The sequence below is a fragment of the Lethenteron reissneri genome, chromosome 30, assembly GCF_015708825.2.
Source record: "Lethenteron reissneri isolate LAM-NWPU_2019-01 chromosome 30, ASM1570882v1, whole genome shotgun sequence".
NCBI classification, from domain to species: Eukaryota; Metazoa; Chordata; class Hyperoartia; order Petromyzontiformes; family Petromyzontidae; genus Lethenteron; species Lethenteron reissneri.
This window is the reverse complement of record NC_083808.1, coordinates 15,467,397-15,485,251: the sequence shown is the minus strand read 5'-3', so window position 1 is coordinate 15,485,251 and position 17,855 is coordinate 15,467,397. Positions and strand designations below refer to the sequence as shown.

General features: G+C 52.6%; 1 protein-coding gene across 1 annotated transcript; it reads right to left on the bottom strand.

The window, feature by feature from the left end:
• Positions 1–135: 135 nt before the first annotated feature.
• On the bottom strand, positions 136–4,544 carry LOC133349599 (uncharacterized). Its single transcript, XM_061563164.1, has 3 exons — positions 1,346–4,544; positions 338–603; positions 136–283 (listed from the first exon to the last, which is right to left on the bottom strand). The coding sequence occupies exons 1-3, from the start codon at positions 1,964–1,966 to the stop codon at positions 136–138; spliced, it is 1,035 nt and encodes a 344-aa protein (XP_061419148.1). The 5' UTR covers positions 1,967–4,544.
• Positions 4,545–17,855: the final 13,311 nt, after the last annotated feature.

Below are 17,855 nucleotides of genomic sequence, written 5' to 3'. Positions count from 1 at the left end.
ATCTGCTCCCTATCCTGTACCCCCGTGAGTGCTGCGGATCGTGTGTGCATGCTCCCCCTGCGCTGATGTTGGCCGCGGAGCGCAAGTTGCCGCCGCCGTGCGCGCGAGATAAACAGCACGACAATGCGCAGCCGATTACGCGCTCGAGCCGCGGGGTTGGGGGTCAGGGGCCCACCACCGCGCCGCGAGTCCCAAGAATGACCTGATCTCCGTCAGGTTCCTCGGCCGCGGCCAATCCACTACGGCACGCACCTTCTCGGGATCGGTGCTCACCCCTGCCTCGCTGACTCGGTGTCCGAGGTACCCCACCTCGCGCTGCGCAATGTAACACTTACGCGGCTTGAGCTTGAGATGGGCTGCTCGCAGTCGCTGGAATACTTCCCGCAGCCTGGACCAGTGTTCGGACAGCGACCTACTGAACACTATTACGTCGTCCAGGTAAATCAGGCACTGTTCCCACTGCAAGCCCCGCATCACCAACTCCATCAACCGCTGGAACGTCGCGGGCGCGTTAGTGAGTCCGAACGGCAACACTCGAAACTCAAACAGGCCCATCGGGGTGGTGAATGCTGTTTTTGGCCGATCCTCCTCCGTTATCTCCACCTGCCAGTAACCGGACGCCAGATCGAGGGTGGAAAAATACCGCGCTCCTGCGAGACTGTCGAAGGTGTCGTCGATGCGTGGGATGGGAAAAGCGTCGCCGAGGGTGACTGCGTTCAATTTTCGGTAATCAACGCAGAACCGAGTCGATCCGTCCTTTTTCGTTACCAGTACCACCGGGGCAGACCAAGGGCTCGCGGAGGGCTGGATTATGTTATCGCGTAGCATATCCGTGACTGCCTCTCTGATCTGGGTCCGTTCAGGCGCGCCCACTCGGTATGCGGGGAGTTTGATGGGCTCGGGCCGCACCTGTGTCAATTTGGTGCTTGACCAGGTCGGTCCGGCCCACGTCCGAATCGTGCTCACTGAACACGTCGGCGTACTCCCGCAATAACCCGGGCAGCTGATCGGCCTCCCCCTTAGGTAAGGCTGCCCAAGGCACATGTAACGCATCCTGCAGTGGAACAATCTCGGCTCGGGGGGTCGGGCCGACCCGCCAGGCCAGATCCTGGCTGTCCTCGGGGCGGCCAGGGTCCTCCGCCCAGAGTGCGAACACCGAGTCGTTCGAGTGGCGAGCGTGCAGGGGGTGTACGGTGGCTACCGGGGTGCGTCGTCGTATCATTGCCGGGGTACTGTGTGGGTTAAACACACGCATAAACAGCCGGCCCCCATCTGCGTTTACCAGTGTGGCTGACCCTACCACCCCGTATCGCGATGCCAACTCCGGGTGAGGAGTCAGCATTACCTCGCCCGATGGTCGGTTGGTTGGGTCAGTGGAGAGGGTTGCCACTGGCACCAGCATCTCGGCGAGAGGCCTGATGGTGACGGCCGACACCAGCATAGCGGCCACGGGTGTGAAGCGTGGGCGATTCGGCTCCTGTCCTAGGAACGGAATCCGCTCCCCGCTGCCCTCCACCGTAGCGCATCGTTGCCGGGGCTGTACGTTAAGTCCCAACTTTTCCAGGAGGTCCGTTCCTGCAATGCACTCGTGGCACAACACACTCGAAACGTAGAATTCCTGTGTGCACACCTGGTTTCCTAGACGGACCTCGAAGGAGACCTTCCCCAGCAACCCCATCCCGGCTCCGCTTGCCGTGTGCAGCGCGCGATCCGGGGCCTGCAGGCAGCCCACGTCCACCCCGAGCATGCTGCAGTGCGCGGCGCTCATGAGAGAGGCCACGGCGCCCGTGTCCAGCAGGATCCGGGTGCGCTGCCCGTTCACCTGGCCTTCCACCAGCGACGTGGCTCCCGTTATCCCTGCCACCAGCTCCCGCAGCCAATCGCCCGAGGTCCCCGCGCCCTTGGGTGTTGTCGTTGTAACCTGTTTATGGATCACTCGCTCGCCATTATTACCGTCTTTTTGCATCGGGACCGCTTCGATTGCACCCCCAGATGGTCCACTCTCTAGGGGGCGTTGGGGTTTAACCCCGGCACGTTTCTAGCGCGGGCGATCTGCGGACAGTCTCTCACGAGATGCCCTCGCCGGTCACACAGGTAACACGCACGGGGGGCCGTCCCGTAGGAGCCCCCCCGTCCGTTCCCTATCCCCCCTCCGGCACGCCGCTGCCCCGACTCTGCCTCTAGTCGAGCCACTCTCCCAGTTAATCCTCCTACCTCGGCCTGGACCGTCTCTACCATTGTCTCCAGCGCAGTCATGTGTGCCCGTACTTGGGTTACCTTGGTGTCTACTTGGGTTACCCTGTCGCCTACCTGGGTTACCTGGCCGGAGACATCCTTTATACCCGTTTGTATACCGGCAACCCATCCCGGGGTTGTCTCGCGGGACACTGGAGGCTCTCTTTCCCGGCCCCTTACCGTCCTCGCGAGCTCCTGTTCCTCCTCCTCGTCTTCCGAGAGCAGGCTCGCAATGGCGCGCTCTCGTCCCAGCCCCCGGAGCTGCGCGCGTTCGCTGTGAATTCTTTCACACTTACGTGCGCGCTCGACAAGGGCGTTAAAGGGAAGACGTGGGCAGCTCATGTCTGGCTGCCACCACGCCGTGCGAGACAGGTACCGCTGGATTTTCTCGGCGGCCAGTTCCTCAATAACATCAGTTGCGTACCCCGGGCGTGCGATCTTTGTTAACTCGCGCACATCCTCAGCGTAATCACGTAAATCCTCGCCAGGTTGGCGACGGCGCGCCTCTAAGGCCGATTTTGCTTCCTCCTCGTCACGCGTGCCAAAACACTGATCGAGTCGGCGCATCAGCTCCTCTAGCTGTGGTCTGTGCGCTCGCGGGTAACGCTTCTACAAAATCGGCTGCCCGCCCATCAAGATTCATATTAAGTTGACGTACTGCCTGCGCGTCCGTCCATCCATTAATTTCCTTGGCCCCTAAGAGATTGCGGGCGAATGCCTTCCACGAAGGGGCCCCCCGGCCGGTAAATATTAGTCTTATTTTAGCGTGAGGTAACGCGGGGGTCCGTACCGCTTCTGATACCAATTTGTAGAGGCTGCTCGCCTCTGTCTCCATCGTCCCCTCCGTATCATTACCCCCTTGCTGTCTGGTGGGGTCCGGACTTTCGTCCCCCATCTGCTCCCTATCCTGTACCCCCGTGAGTGCTGCGGATCGTGTGTGCATGCTCCCCCTGCGCTGATGTTGGCCGCGGAGCGCAAGTTGCCGCCGCCGTGCGCGCGAGATAAACAGCACGACAATGCGCAGCCGATTACGCGCTCGAGCCGCGGGGTTGGGGGTCAGGGGCCCACCACCGCGCCGCACTTACGCAAGTAACGAGCACACGCACGATCGCACAAAGCTAACAGCTTCAATGCGCACAGCGGTTTCGCACACGCGAGCAGGGCACACGCCGACACAACGACTCGTCCCCTCCCGCACTCGCACGTGTACGTCAACACAAGTATCGTACAAGGACGATTCTCCTCTCACACGGCTGCGTAGGCACGCAAACACACAAAAGCGCTCTCCCTGGCCGTGCGATCACAGCGCGCTCCGGCGCCGCGGCTCGCGGGTTCACCGTGTGCGGCTTGCGGGTTTTACCGAGCGCGGCGTGCACACACGCGAGCGACGCCCACGCTCGAGCGAGGGCACATAAAACCCCCCTCTTGCGCGGCCGCGCGTTTATACAAATACACTGTGCGCTCCCCGGGCGTCAACACACACACCTCCGTACCCGCACAATCGTACAGAGACCACGGCCTTTACGCATACAACGACCACACACCCGCGAATGCAGCGCACGTTAATACCACGTGCAAAAATACCCAACAACACGGTTTTATTACTACGCTCGAGATTTTATTAGCCCTTGTTAACCAACCGAGCCACCCGTGTGTGTGTGCGGGCCAGCAAGGCGCTTCTAACCCACACTCTGGTGGCGTGCAGCCCTATTCTATGCTGCGCTCTCTGTTAAACTCCTTTCCTCTCGTCCTTACCCCGAACTAACCCTTCTCCTACGGATCCTACTTTCCGCTCTGAGGTGTTGTAAGGCGCGTAATACGATACCGTCTGTAGTCCTTGGTGGCCTTCCGGCGCTCAGATCGTCCTGCAGACAATCTAGCGGTTCGCCCGATCACTCCCTCGTCGCTGACTCCGTGTCACCACTCCAGAAGAAGACCCCTCCCCTACTCTGCCTTCTGTCCTTTATCCCATTCACATCAAAGGCTAGGCGCCCCCGTCCCAACCGCCTTGGTCTCTCGACCAATCCCCTAAGCCTAGGATTTCCCGCCCTTTGGCGATCCCGCCGGTTTTTGACCTTTCTGACCCGTGTTTGTGTTTGTCTGCGTTTTTAACTGCGGGGCTCTCTGAGCTCGCCGTGGTCGTGCGATCTCAAATCCGCCCACGGCGCCGCAGTGTTACTTGGCCTGGGAAGGGTCCTGTCAAATTCCCTGGCCCTGAGAAACCGTGGGGTAACCCCCCGAGGGGGCCCTCGGGTGAAAACTCAGGGTAGGTGACCCGACCACGAGGCCCTACGTGGGTGCGGGTGCGTGCTTATGTGGGGGGGGTGATAGGGGGAAGTGCGGTGGGGGAAGCCGGGCGGCTCCCTGGCTCGGCAGAGCGGCCCCGTCGCTGTGGCACCACAAGTCCACATGAGTCGTCGTGGAAAGCGGACCTTATTGTTCCAGCAACACAACTCACACCCACTCGTAGGAAGCTCTTCCCAGCCAAGCCCCGCGCACACGTCACACTCCCCTTCATATATCCTCCTCCTCGTTCCTCTAAACCTCCTTTACATCAACACTGTCCCTTTGTCTTTTTCTCCACCTCTCGCTCTCCCTTTATTATCCTGCCAAATATCTCCCAAGTCCTCAGCCAATCGAATGCAGTCTCCCGCCTGGCTGTCCCAGCTATCGTTCATGCCCTTACGTGACTCTTAGCTTACTTGAATGTGTCCTTACACGACCTTTACATGGTGGAACTATTTTAACGGATTTTGGTCAATAGCAGTAAAAATGCTGCACATGTTCATTGCAGGGAGGGATTCAGTGTACACAATATGCGATGGAACAGCTAACACAAATTAATCATTAACAGCTAAGACTGAGGCATCATCAGCATCATGGATGGGATATCGACAGAAAAAGAGAATGCGTCCACTGAGGAGGAAGAATTATAGGTACAACTAAAATTTGTATTCATCAGGTAAGGCCAACTGAGCTATATAGCTCGTTTTCAAAAGCGACCAAGCCACAAAAGATAGCTCAACACAGTGGTTTATCACGTGGACATGTATAGCAGCCAACTAATCTAAACGCACGTTGATTCTCAATGTGGAGGGAAAAACTGGAGGACCCAGAAAAAAACTCCTGCATACCAGGCGAGGGAGATAACATCAATTTTGATATGATGCTTTTGTGACTCAGGAATCCATACTCTTTGTTTCTTTCGGTAAGGCCACGTAGGTAGAAAAAATAATAGATCACGACATTTCGATCACCACACAAGCAATCGTCTTCAGGTGGGAGAGCAGCCTGTTTGGCTGCTGAAACAAGTCCTTATATATAGAGCCGAGAGGGGGGAGGGGGGTGCCGCATCGGGCAAGAGGGAGGGGGCTAGAGATTGTGCCTAAGCGAGTGGGAAATCCAAAGATGGGAACCGAGATGAGGGAGGAAGGGGGGGTTGTGGTTGATGCACCTCCACAACGACGAAGAGATGAGGAGGTGGCCATTGTATTGTGAGAGATTAGCATGTCAATGTGTAGTGAGTCCAACTGAGTCGCAGACATTGTCTTGGGAGCAACACTATTTATTCACATACAGCACGAACATAACACAACCTACGCTCGGGTCTCGAATGCCCATCTAACCACGCTACGGCAGAACGAGACACGGTTCGCTATCCCGGTCCGGACCACAAGCTGGGTCCCGGACTGCATGGCTAGAGGCTTCTTCTCCCCGACATGGATCTTCAAACACCAACACTTGAAGAACCTCCGAGCTCCTCACGGAGCTCTCGTTATATGTTCCCGGGCTGGGGCTGGCTCCGCCCTTAGCCCCGCCCACCTTCCAGGCTCCTCGGGCTCCTTCTCGAATGTTCCCGAGAGCTCCTCGGGCTCCTTCTCGAATGTTCCCAAGAACTCTCCGGGACCACGTGACCGCCCCTCGGCCCCCGTCCACGGGTTGCCCCCCTCCAGTATCGTCCGGTCACGTGACAACAGGTCAGCCAGAGTGTCATGCCCCAGAGTAACCCTGGCTGTCTGACGCTCGCTCTCGCTCCCTCACTGGAGCCGGCACCGCTCACCCAACCACCGTTAGTGTTGGTACTGCAGCCCGCAACCCGGGCTGCCCGCAATGACAACATTAACAGCCGTGACTTCGCAAATCCCGGCACCACACCGTGACAAGTACAGTCACTACAAATGTAAACGAACCAACGCAACGGTGACTGTGCTAGTGAGACATCCAGCTCGTTAGAAAACGAGGGAAACAAACGAGGGACAACACCACATCGAGGGGAGGAGAGAGAGACACACACCGAGAGGCGCACCCACACACACAGAGAGAGACACACACACAACACACACAGAGAGACACATATATAGAGACACACACAGACAGAGACACACACACACAGAGACACAGAGAGAGAGGCACACACACAGACACATATATATAGAGACACAGAGAAAGACACACACACAGAGTGAGACACACACACAAAGAAACAAACACACAGAGAGAGACACACACACAACAACATCACAGTTATAGTCTGATAAGAGACGAGAGCCACCGCCACATCGAGGGAAAGAGGCAACGTTGGCCCTGTTTGTGAGACATTTAGCCCGATAATGTAAAGACATTTAACTTGGTAATGCGACTCAAGAGTGTCGAAATTAACTGCTGACAATGGCAGGTAGGATGAAAACATCAACAACCAGTTAAGGCTTTACCTGGTTAATAACGTCCTTCCAATGATTGCTCAATTTGTACCCATCTTCTCGGTTGAAGTTATGTCTGTGTTAAAATATCTGTATGGCTTCATGAACAAATCTTTGATGGTAGCCCCAAGGTTTGCAGAGTACCTTGGTCTCGGAAAAAACAATGTCGTGTGAGCCCACCGCGTTCAAGCAGTGATCAGCCACGGCAGAGGTAATGGTTCTGCCGTGTTTCAAATCTGCCTTGTGTTCGCGAACACGGTCCGAGACATGTCGTTTAATTTCCCCAATGTATAACAGGACCCTGCGGGGTGGGCTGGTAGGAATAATACTAATACCGGTACAGGGATATCGACCGGGTATAGAGGAGTTAAAAAGAAAATGATTTGTGCATGGGGGGTGAGCGATGACGTCCACACCCCCCTCCCCACTGACTCGCGCGCACACAGAGCAAGGATTGCAACACGCGATGTCATTGGCTGCGCCGGATGCGACGGCCATCTTGTTTAGTTCATTTAGTTCACGGATCGCAGGGGGAGCGGGCGGCCATCTTGTCAGACAGAGGGACGGCCTCGCGAAGCCTGTCGCAGTAGGCCTCGCGAAGCCTCCTGCACTAGGCCTCGCGAAGCCTGTCGCAGTAGGCCTCGCGAAGCCTTCTGCACTAGGCCTCGCGAAACCTTCTCTGCAATAGGCCTCGCGAAGCCTTCTCTGCAGTAGGCCTCGCGAAGCCTGTCGCAGTAGGCCTCGCGAAGCCTTCTGCACTAGGCCTCGCGAAGCCTTCCCTGCAGTAGGCCTGGCGAAGCCTTCTCTGCAGTAGGCCTCGCGAAGCCTTCCCTGCAGTAGGCCTCGCGAAGCCTTCTCTGCCGTAGGCCTCGCGAAGCCTTCACTGCAGTAGGCCTCGCGAAGCCTTCTCTGCAGTAGGCCTCGCGAAGCCTTCCCTGCAGTAGGCCTCGCGAAGCCTTCTCTGCAGTAGGCCTCGCGAAGCCTTCCCTGCAGTAGGCCTCGCGAAGCCTTCTCTGCAGTAGGCCTCGCGAAGCCTTCCCTGCAGTAGGCCTCGCGAAGCCTTCCCTGCAGTAGGCCTCGCGAAGCCTTCTCTGCAGTAGGCCTCGCGAAGCCTTCCCTGCAGTAGGCCTCGCGAAGCCTTCTCTGCAGTAGGCCTCGCGAAGCCTTCCCTGCAGTAGGCCTCGCGAAGCCTTCTCTGCAGTAGGCCTCGCGAAGCCTGCCGCACTAGGCCCCGCGCCGTGCTTTTCGTGCACAAATAAGGCGATTAAATGTATCTTGTCTCTGTGTTAATAAATGTATCTTGTCTCTGTGTTAAAAAAAACGTGCTGCGTTTTAGTAAAATAAATTTGAAGCGAAGTTTATTATTACACTTGTTAAGCCAGGAAAGCCCCACTGAGTCAAAAGGTTTTTGTAGGGTCCTGCCAAGTGTTTGCAGTAGGGGGCGATGTTGCTACACCAAATCGGACAATACGAAGGGAGAGATTGAGGCCTAGTTCTAGGCTTTAGGCCTAGCTGTAGGCTTTAGGGCGCTGTGAGTTAATTTTTAATTTAAATGTTTTAATGATTTATATAAAAGCTTTAAATTTAAATGTTTCTATTTAAAAACATGAGGGAATGTAACATTGTTAAACATAACTCCCTTTCACACACGCGGGGGTATGATACGAAGGGAGAGTTTCAGGCCTAGTTCTAGGCTTTAGGCCTAGCTGTAGGCTTTAGGGCGCTGTGAGTTTTTTTTATTTAATTTCAAAGTTTTAATTAAAAGCTATCTCAGGGAATAAGGGAATGTTACACATGTCATGCCAAGTGTTTGCAGTAGGAGGCGATGTTGCTACCAGGATAGCGTCACTGAGTCTAAATGTTTTTGTAGTGTCATGCCAAGTGTTTGCAGTAGGGGGCGATGTTGATACACGGACGGACGGACGGACGGACAGTCGGACGGACGGACAGACAGACACATTAATCTATTGGTGGTCTGGTCCAGTTCGTTCCTACCAGTATTAGTATCTACTGACTATATTAGTACCTACTGACACTATAGTAGTAACTACTGACTCAATAGCAGTATCTAGGACTCTATAGCAGTATCTATTGACTCTACAGTAGTATCTATGGACTGCAGTAGTATTTATTGACTCTGCAGTAGTATCTACTGACTCTACAGTAGTAGCTACTGACTATAGTAGTCTAATTACAGTAGAGTCAACCTGCGGTGTGAGTGGACTAGAGGCCATGGGAGGTATTGGCAGAGGAGTCAGCTGACAGTGCGAATGGACTAGCAGCCACGAGAGGTAATGACAGGGGTGTTAGCTTGCATTACGAAGGGATAGGTGGCTACGGGAATGATCGAGAATAGGAGCGTGGTCATGTGACGGAAGAGGACGGTAGAGTCTGCTGGTGGAGCGAGCATCTAGAGCCAGCGAGATGGATTGAGAATGGGGTGGCGTGGCCTCTGTATATACTGTAAGGGAGATGCGCGGGATACCCGGGGCAGTTGTAGTGGGGTCTCCGCCTGTTCGAGTGAATGTGTCTCTACAATAAAGAAACCATCTCAAGACAAGTGTGTCAAGGCGTCATTACAGTAGTAACTGCACACATTGGGGAGCGGGGGAGAAGAGAACATCACGCTGTTCAGGATTTACCCCAGCGTGTGCTTGTGCAGCAGTAACTGTGCTTATTTTTTCCTTTTTGGCATTTTTAACGTGAAGGAGAACCTCCCTTCGTCGCCGCTCAGCAAGCTTGTTTGCGTTGCTAGGGGCGACCACCAGTCGGCATTTCCGTGCATGCGCCGGAGCGTGCATTGGCACGTGCTCAAAGTTATCATTATGATCAGCGTGCATCAAGTGTGATTTTATTAGTTTACATTGGACTAAGGGCAAAGACAAATAGCGAGTTTTCGTCCAGGGGCTTAGTTTGTTATATATGTGTACTTTGTTAAAACTTAAACCCAACAGTTTGTCAGTTAAAAGCTTGACAAGTGTAGTGAGTTCAACTGAGTCGCAGATGTACTCTTGAAGGCAACAAATGTATTTAACACCAACACACGGGGTAACTACCCCTTAACAGAATAGCAACCTATGGTGGTGACCACCAGGCTAACTACCATAATTACAATGTAACTAGCTACTACGGACTGGACCACAGCTCGTGTCCAGGTGCACGTGTTGGAGACTCCGTAGAACGTAGACGTAGACGAAGGTTTCTTCAGGATGAACAACAACGCCGGTCCCTCTGGGAGACCCGGCTTATATTCTCTGCGGCTTGGCTGACTCAGTCCTTGGCCACGACCACCTTCAAAATCCTCGAGCAGGATCTGGACCCCGACCACGTGACCACCCCGAGCCCCCACTTGGGGCCCATTTGTAGATTTAATTGGTCACGTGTTCTCTTGGGTTAACCAGAATGTCAAGGCCTTTAGTAACCCCATTGCTATGTCCAGCACTCCGACACCCCATCCTGTATGGCCGGCACTGCACGCCAAGCGTGGTGCCATCCAGCGCTATCAATCAGCACTCACTGAGCCCCTGTAGGGCCGGAACTACACCGACACCATAGTGGTATCTGCGATGTCGTTACACCGCACGCCATGCCTCTCTAGGGCCGGCACTACAGTGACATCCTACGATGTCGTAGCACTCAGCCGTCCCGGTTGTCAACTCCCCCTTCAACAAATAAACCCAATGAATAACCTCTTGTGTACCTCAAAAAATAAATACCACAACCCATCTATACAATATGTACACTATACTCTTCGGTTCTTTCGGTAAAGTCACGTAGGCATAAAATAAAATAAAATACTTACGTGACTTTACCGAAAGAACCAAAGAGTATGGATTTTTGCAGTCACGAAAGTTTCAAATCAAGAATGTACACTATATACAAATATACAGTAACTAATGGGGAAAGGGGACAAAAGTACAGAAGAACAATAGGCAAAACAAAGGAAGAGAGAGAAAGATAAAAAAAAAACGCAGTAACACGTGAACCTCGGGATCTGCTCCACCACCAGCATCTCCCACCACAACACCCGCAAACACCATGAAGGCCAGGTTCAGCCAATAACTAACACGGCCTGCTGAGTGCGACAACCAACTGACGGTGTGGGAGCGTGTGTGTATGGGGATCACCGGTACACACCTCAGCTCGCTGGACACATCTGACACTCGGCCCCTGCGTAGTGGAGATGGGATGAATTCATGCAGTGCGATGAAGGGCTTGAGGCGAGAGGGATGTACGAACCAACTCCGCCGACCCCACCAAATTTGAACACACTAGGGCTGAACGACCCGAATCACATCAACTGGCCCCCTCCAGGATTAAAAAAATGTGTGTAACGTACCCACTGGTATCTGTGGACAGTGCAGCCAGGCTCAGTCTGCAGAAAGACTGAGACCCCTCTGGAAGCCTCTCATGCTTCAGAAAGCCTCTGAAGAGTAAAGCGCATGGAGTCTGAAATTTCGATTTAGCCTTGTTTGGCGCAGGTCGTAATTGGACATCAATCAGGGGGTCGTGTTTTCTTCTGTACATTAAAAAAATGGTGAGTAGCCAGTGGACACGTGAGGGGCCATTCTATAGGCAGCCAGGACCCTGGGAACATGCAAAACCCAGTCAAGCTGGGACTCGCTGACCTGATGGCTCAACATGGAGGTCAGAGTCCTGTGCAGCCGCTCCACCATTCCATCTGTCTGGTAGTGGTATGGCAACGTACGTACTTTCTTTTTTCCCAACAAGTCGCACACCTCCCGCAGCAATTTAAAATATTTTCTTTTGCCCTGATCGGTCAAAATACGCTCAGGGGCACCCTTGTCCATCATATATCCATCGAGAAATGCCTCGGTGATGGCCGCCCCGACTGGTTGGAAAGCGGCCAGGCCATTGGCCAGCGCGAAAAATATTCGACGCCCACTAGTAAATACTTATTCCCACGAGGGATAGTAGGAAATGGACCATGGATATCGAGAGCGACCAGCTCATTTATGCGGGAGACCTGAATTAATTACAACGGTGGACAACAGGGCTGAGACGGGGGCTTCCGCCACGCGCACTGCACACACCCCTTCGATAAATTAGCGACATCTCTGCCATGCCAGGCCAAAAATAGTCGAGCTTAAGTGTGGCTAGCGTCTTATGCACACCCAGGTGTAACAATCAGTCGTGCACCGCTCAGATGACTTTACCCCGTAGGGCAGTAGGCACGACAATGTTGTAACGGCGCAACCCTCCATCCCAATGCGTGAGCAATCCACCTCTGTGGATGACAGAGGCTACACCCTGTCGATCCCCACCCCACTCCGCCTCCTTGACACGGCGTCTTAAATTGAACAGGGAAGCGTCCTCAACCTGGAGGCATCTCCACACCGCATGGTCCAAGCCAATAACGGCGTCACGCGCCATGGGACCATAGGCCCTCTCAGAGGAGTCAACCTTGGCTGACACCACAAGGGGAGGAGGTGAGTCCTCAGCAGGCGCCTTACAGCGCCCAGAGCCCGAAAAACATGCGCACCCGTCGCTCAATTGTAATTGCGACAGGGCATCCGCGTTCGTGTGTCGGGTATCTTTGCGATAGGAAACAGTAAAGGAATAATCCTGGAGGACTTCCAACTAACGTGAAAGTTGGCCAGATGGCTGATCAATTCATAATGCATACTGTAGCGCTGCATGGTCAGAGTGCACCTCAAAGCATCTGACATAAAGATAGGGGTGATACTGTTGCACAAAAAAAACAATAGCCAAAAGTTCCCGGTGTGTGACACAGTACCGTTGTTCGGCCGGAGACAGCACTCTGCTGCCATATGCGACAACACTCTCGACACAATTGACAACTTGAGATAGAACAGTGCCAATTCTGGTGTTGTTAGCATCTGTATCAAGGACGAACGGCAAGGAAAAGTCGGGGTATTGCAGGGGAGGGGCGTTCACCAAGCCATCCCGGAGCGCAACAAATGTAGCCTCCTCCTCCTCCCCCCAATGGAACTTCTGACCCTTTGCCATCAAGGCGTGAAGAGGTTTCACGATAGTGGCGAACCCGGCGACAAAACGGCGGTAATAAGACGCAAAAGCAAGAAACTGTGCACCGCCCCCACCGACGTGGGGGTCGGACAAGAACGTACACAGGTGGTTTAGTCTGGGTCAGTCGCTATCCCTGATTTACTGACTATGTGGTCAAGATACCGAACAGATTTTTGGAGCACGTGATGCTTCTGCGGTTTAAATTTGAGGTTCGTTGCACACTTTTAAGAAAAACAGCACATAGCCGTTCCAGATGTTCTTTGAATGTACGGCTAAAAACAATAACATCGTCGAGATATATCAGGCACGAGTCCCACTGGAGGCCAGGTAGAACCAGTTCCATCAATCGCTGGAACATTGCCGGCACGGAATGAAGACCCATCGGAAGTTAATTAAATTAAAATAAGATTTGTGGCGTAAGAAAGGCTGTCTGGGCTTCGAGGATTCATCTAGTGGCAACTGCCAAAATCCGGATAAGAGGTCAAGAGTCGAAAAATAACGTCCTACTGCTAGAGCATCCAGGAAATCGTCTATCCGAGGAAGAGGGTACGCGTCAGCCACAGATCTTATTAAGCTTATGGAAGTCAACACAGAAGCACAAACTACCATCCTGCTTTTTGGCAAGAACAATCAGGGCTCCCCATGGGTTGGTGGATGGTGAGATGATATCGGCGGCCAACATTTCATCAACAGCTAACCTTATGTGTTTTTTTCCATAGGGCTCAGCCGGTAGGGGTTCTGCTAGATGAGAGCGGCATCGCCCATATCATTATGGTGACTCAAAAGCGTAGTGCGGCTGATGTCAAATTTGAACAAAGTGTATCCATCCATTTGTCATCAGAAACTTATTCCGGCTTTGTATTCGACATGACGCCCACACCCCCAACGATGTTTCCCACGCGAATCGTGGCCGACGCATGGGCTAGTACGGTGCCCTTCTGAATGACAGACATATCCAACCCTGCATTCAGGACTTGAATGAACGGTTCCTGGTCATTGGATAAAAACATTCTGGGCCCCCGCCAATGTCAACCCACGAATGGCTTTGTTTGAGGGTCCTAGGAAGATTCCTCCTGCAGTCGCCTCCTGGTCTAATGGCTTGCGCAATCGTAAGGGAACCAACATCTGCGTGCCGGGGGGAATCTTTACGGTCTTGTACAGTAGCGTTGGCTGTGCACAATCGAGTGGGAGAAGGCAAAAAGGCCATTCGACGGCCGAAGGTAACTCAAGGCCACCTTGATCTATCAACATTTTCAGGGGCATCTTCCCCAAGAAGTCAGTCCCAAGCAAGCAGAGAACAGCAAGGGACGTTGATACAAGAACTGGTCCCGTCAATTTGATATCTCCAATGCACACCTCCGCTGTTATTGTCCCAATAATGCCCAATGATCCGCCGTTTGCGGCAAAGCACGGAACCCCGACAGGACATAGGGTACGACATTTAGTGGGAAAAATGTAAAAATCAACTCGCATGCACCAGTGTCGACGAGCATTCTAATTTCAACCCCCTCTATCAATCTGATAACAGCAGATGAACCTGCGGTCATGTCAACCACTCTATGGGCCAACTCTGACCACTGACCCAGTTGGAGTAGCCAGTCAGCCTGAGAAACATCCGAACCCTCACGCAACGACACATAATTGGAATGAAAACCGACCGGACGCGACAAGTGAGGTGGATTCAGGGGCCGAGTGCAAGATGTTTCGCAACTCGCCTTTGGGTATAGTGGAGTGGAGGATGGTCGGGCGGACGACGGCGGTGGTCCTGGGAGGCGTCGTCGCGGCACACAGCAGCCCAACGAGACGTGTCCCAGCAGGCCGCAGTTGGAGCTCATGATGAGCTCGCTTCCAGGACGAGGAGAGGTCTTTCACCATCGAAGTTGTTCATCCCGTCACACCATGCCGTCCCCTCACCAGCCTCCACCTTGGGTCGATGTGCAGGCTTGGATGGGCTCCACATCTTCGGGTGTATCATGCGTCTCAAGAGGCACGGTACATGCCACCAACCCCTTATGTCGTTGGAAGAGCTGGTGCACCTGGATGCATCTTGCAACCTTTGAGAAGACAAGTCACCTTCGTCGACGACCAGCAGAACAATGTTGAGGTCCTTTGCTAACGTCAACATTCTCTCGAGGACCAGCGAGTTGACTCCGTCGTGGTTTATTTTCGGGAAGGCAGCCTTTGCTAGCACCAATAGTGCGCTACGGAAGGTGAGGGACATCTCGGCCTGCCTCTTTCTCCGCGCAGCGAACCTATGGCGCACATTTGATGGCAGTTTGTAGATTACCGCCATTTGAACAAAGGCTTGATGCAGCGTGGCTATCTCCGACGATGGAATGGTGAGAAATGCTGCTAAGGCATCGTCATCAAGCGTGGCGGGCAGCGTTCTCAGTGCCTCTGCCTCCGTCCACCCCGCCAAGTCACTGTTCATCTGGAACGGTGCTTAAAGGCCACCCAGTAGCCTCCGGCGGCTGTAAATTATTTAACAAAGGGCAGTCGTCACCTGAGAGATGGAATGTCAACAGGCGAAATCGACGCAATCTCAGATTTGGCGGGCTCTGCGCTCCACGAGCAAAATGGCGACCGCTTGTGCGGGCTGCGCCACGGAAGTTTCCCGTTGGCGGGAAATGGCGACGGGATGCTCGACCCCAGGCGGCTGCGGTGCTCTCTCCTCCACTGCTGGCTCTTCACGTTGCAGCGACGATCACCACCATGGACTTGAGGAGTTCCGTGAAGCGGGAGCAGAAAGTGCGGCACTCTCTCCCTGATAGCGATAAGCTGTCGCTGGGATGTTCGTCGCGATGCTCCACCGACAGCACCTCACTCCATTTCTCCGGGGTCGCCATTCCAGGGGCTGTTTGAGGAATTATGTCTTCGTTGTCCGACGTCCTGGTATATAGTGTGCCTCGTGTAAGCATAACCTAACTCGGTTATTTTACTAACAAAATAATATTTGGCCACTTTCGACACCAGTTGTAGTGAGTTCAACTGGGTCGCAGACGTACTCTTGGAGGCAACACATTTATTTAACACCAACACACCAGTGACCACCAGGCTAACTACACTAATTACAACTAGCTACTCTGGACCGGACAGCAGCTCGAGTCCAGGTCCACATGTTGGAGACTCGGTGGAATGCAGAACGTAGACGTAGACAAAGGTTTCTTCAGGATGAACAACAATGCCGGTCCTCCGGCTTATATTCTCTGCGGCGTGGCTGGCTCCGCCCTTGGCCACGACCACCTTCCAGAATCCTCAAGCACGTGACCACCCCTAGCCCCCACTTGGGGCCCCTTTGTAGACTTAACTGGTCACGTGTCCTCTCGGGTCAACCAGAGTGCCATGGCCTTTAGTAACCCAATTCCTATGGCCGGCACTCCCACACCCTATCCTGTAGGGCCGGCACTGCACGCCAAGCGTGGTGCAACCATCGCTATCAATCAGCACTCACCGAACCCTCTAGGGCCGGTACTACACCCACAACATAGTGGTATCTGTGATGTCATTACACCGCACGTCGTGCCTCTCTAGGGCCGGCACTACACAGTGAAATCCCGCGATGTCACTACACAAGAATAGGCATCTACACACACAGACAAAAATTACTCTTATATGTATGATAGGAAACCCATGCAGAACAGGGAGAGAACATTCAAACTCTGGACACAAAGGCGCTGAGTCGGAAATTGAACCGAGGACGTTATTTACGGAGGCCAAAAGTGTTACCACTGCACTACTCTGCTGCCCTATCTAAACACAATATAAATATACATATTGCTTTGGAAAAGATAGTTTAAAACATATGTTTTTAAACCAAAAATGTGTCTCAGTGAACACTGCTGTGGCTGCTCCGTTGACCTGAACAGTCACTTACAGTTGTTTGAACAGCATTTTTGCTTCATGTCTCGTAACCTCACTACTCCCCCTACTTGTTTTTTGGTCTGTGTCAGCAGAGAAGTTGCACAACATTCCCAACAGTAACTTGAAATAAATAAAAAAGTATGTTTATGTTACATTATTTGGTGATGCTGTATTAAAAGTCGTGCTAAAGCACAACTAACCAAAAAAGCTCACATTGTAAATAACACTGCATTAAAATAAAATACCATGGGAACCTCATTTGCCAGTAAAAATATGATAATTGGTTTTTTACCCTTTTATCTGGCAGCAAAACTGACACCTTTTTACAAGGAGTCATGTTTGTACAGACCGCAATACCTGCAGTCATAATACAAACAAAAGACATAACTCTGATAATGTGCACTGTCCTTGAAGTTGATTGGTCCACACCTGAGACAGCTTTCCTTAGAGCCTAGTCTCACATGGGTTGGACCAGATGACGCCAAAAGGCGCACAACTCAAAGACAATGCACCATCAGAGTATGAGAGCTCGTGGTAAGCATTTACACCATGGGAACCTCATTTGCCAGTAAAAATATGATAACCCATGTGAGACTAGGCTCTAAGGAAGTGAAGATAAAAAAAAACATTTTTTTAATTCATGTCATTATTTTGTGTTTGATCTACTATATAATGTGTTACAGTATCATATGCAAATGTACTGTAACACATTTTGAAGATCGATTCATTACCCCCACAGATGATGAGTTAATATGGGAATATTTAGCATTTGCTTTAATTTGCTCCCACTTTAACTGCTTACATTTTCTATGTATTTTTTTAGTTGTAACAGAAATCAGCAATGGAAGCCACACATTACTGGTTTTGCTCAATGTATTTCCCGAAAACGAACCTTGCATTCCAAAAGTGATAAGGCTAGAGTTATGTTTATTTTTTAAACAATTATTCACTCGTGCAAACAGATAAAGCAAATCATTGACACAAACGCCCACACATGAGTATTCTTGTGTGGCATTTATATGGAGCATTACTACACGCACAAACGTCAAT

Bases quoted from the DNA above. Each gene is read 5' to 3' on its own strand.
- LOC133349599 (XM_061563164.1), bottom strand. From the start codon at position 1,966: ATGCAAAAAGACGGTAATAATGGCGAGCGAGTGATCCATAAACAGGTT. The intron at 604-1,345 runs GTAATGCTGACT...GGTTACTGGCAG, and splicing joins CCAACCGACCATCGGGCGAG to GTGGAGATAACGGAGGAGGA. The intron at 284-337 runs GCGTAAGTGTTA...ACACCGAGTCAG, and splicing joins GCCCATCTCAAGCTCAAGCC to CGAGGCAGGGGTGAGCACCG.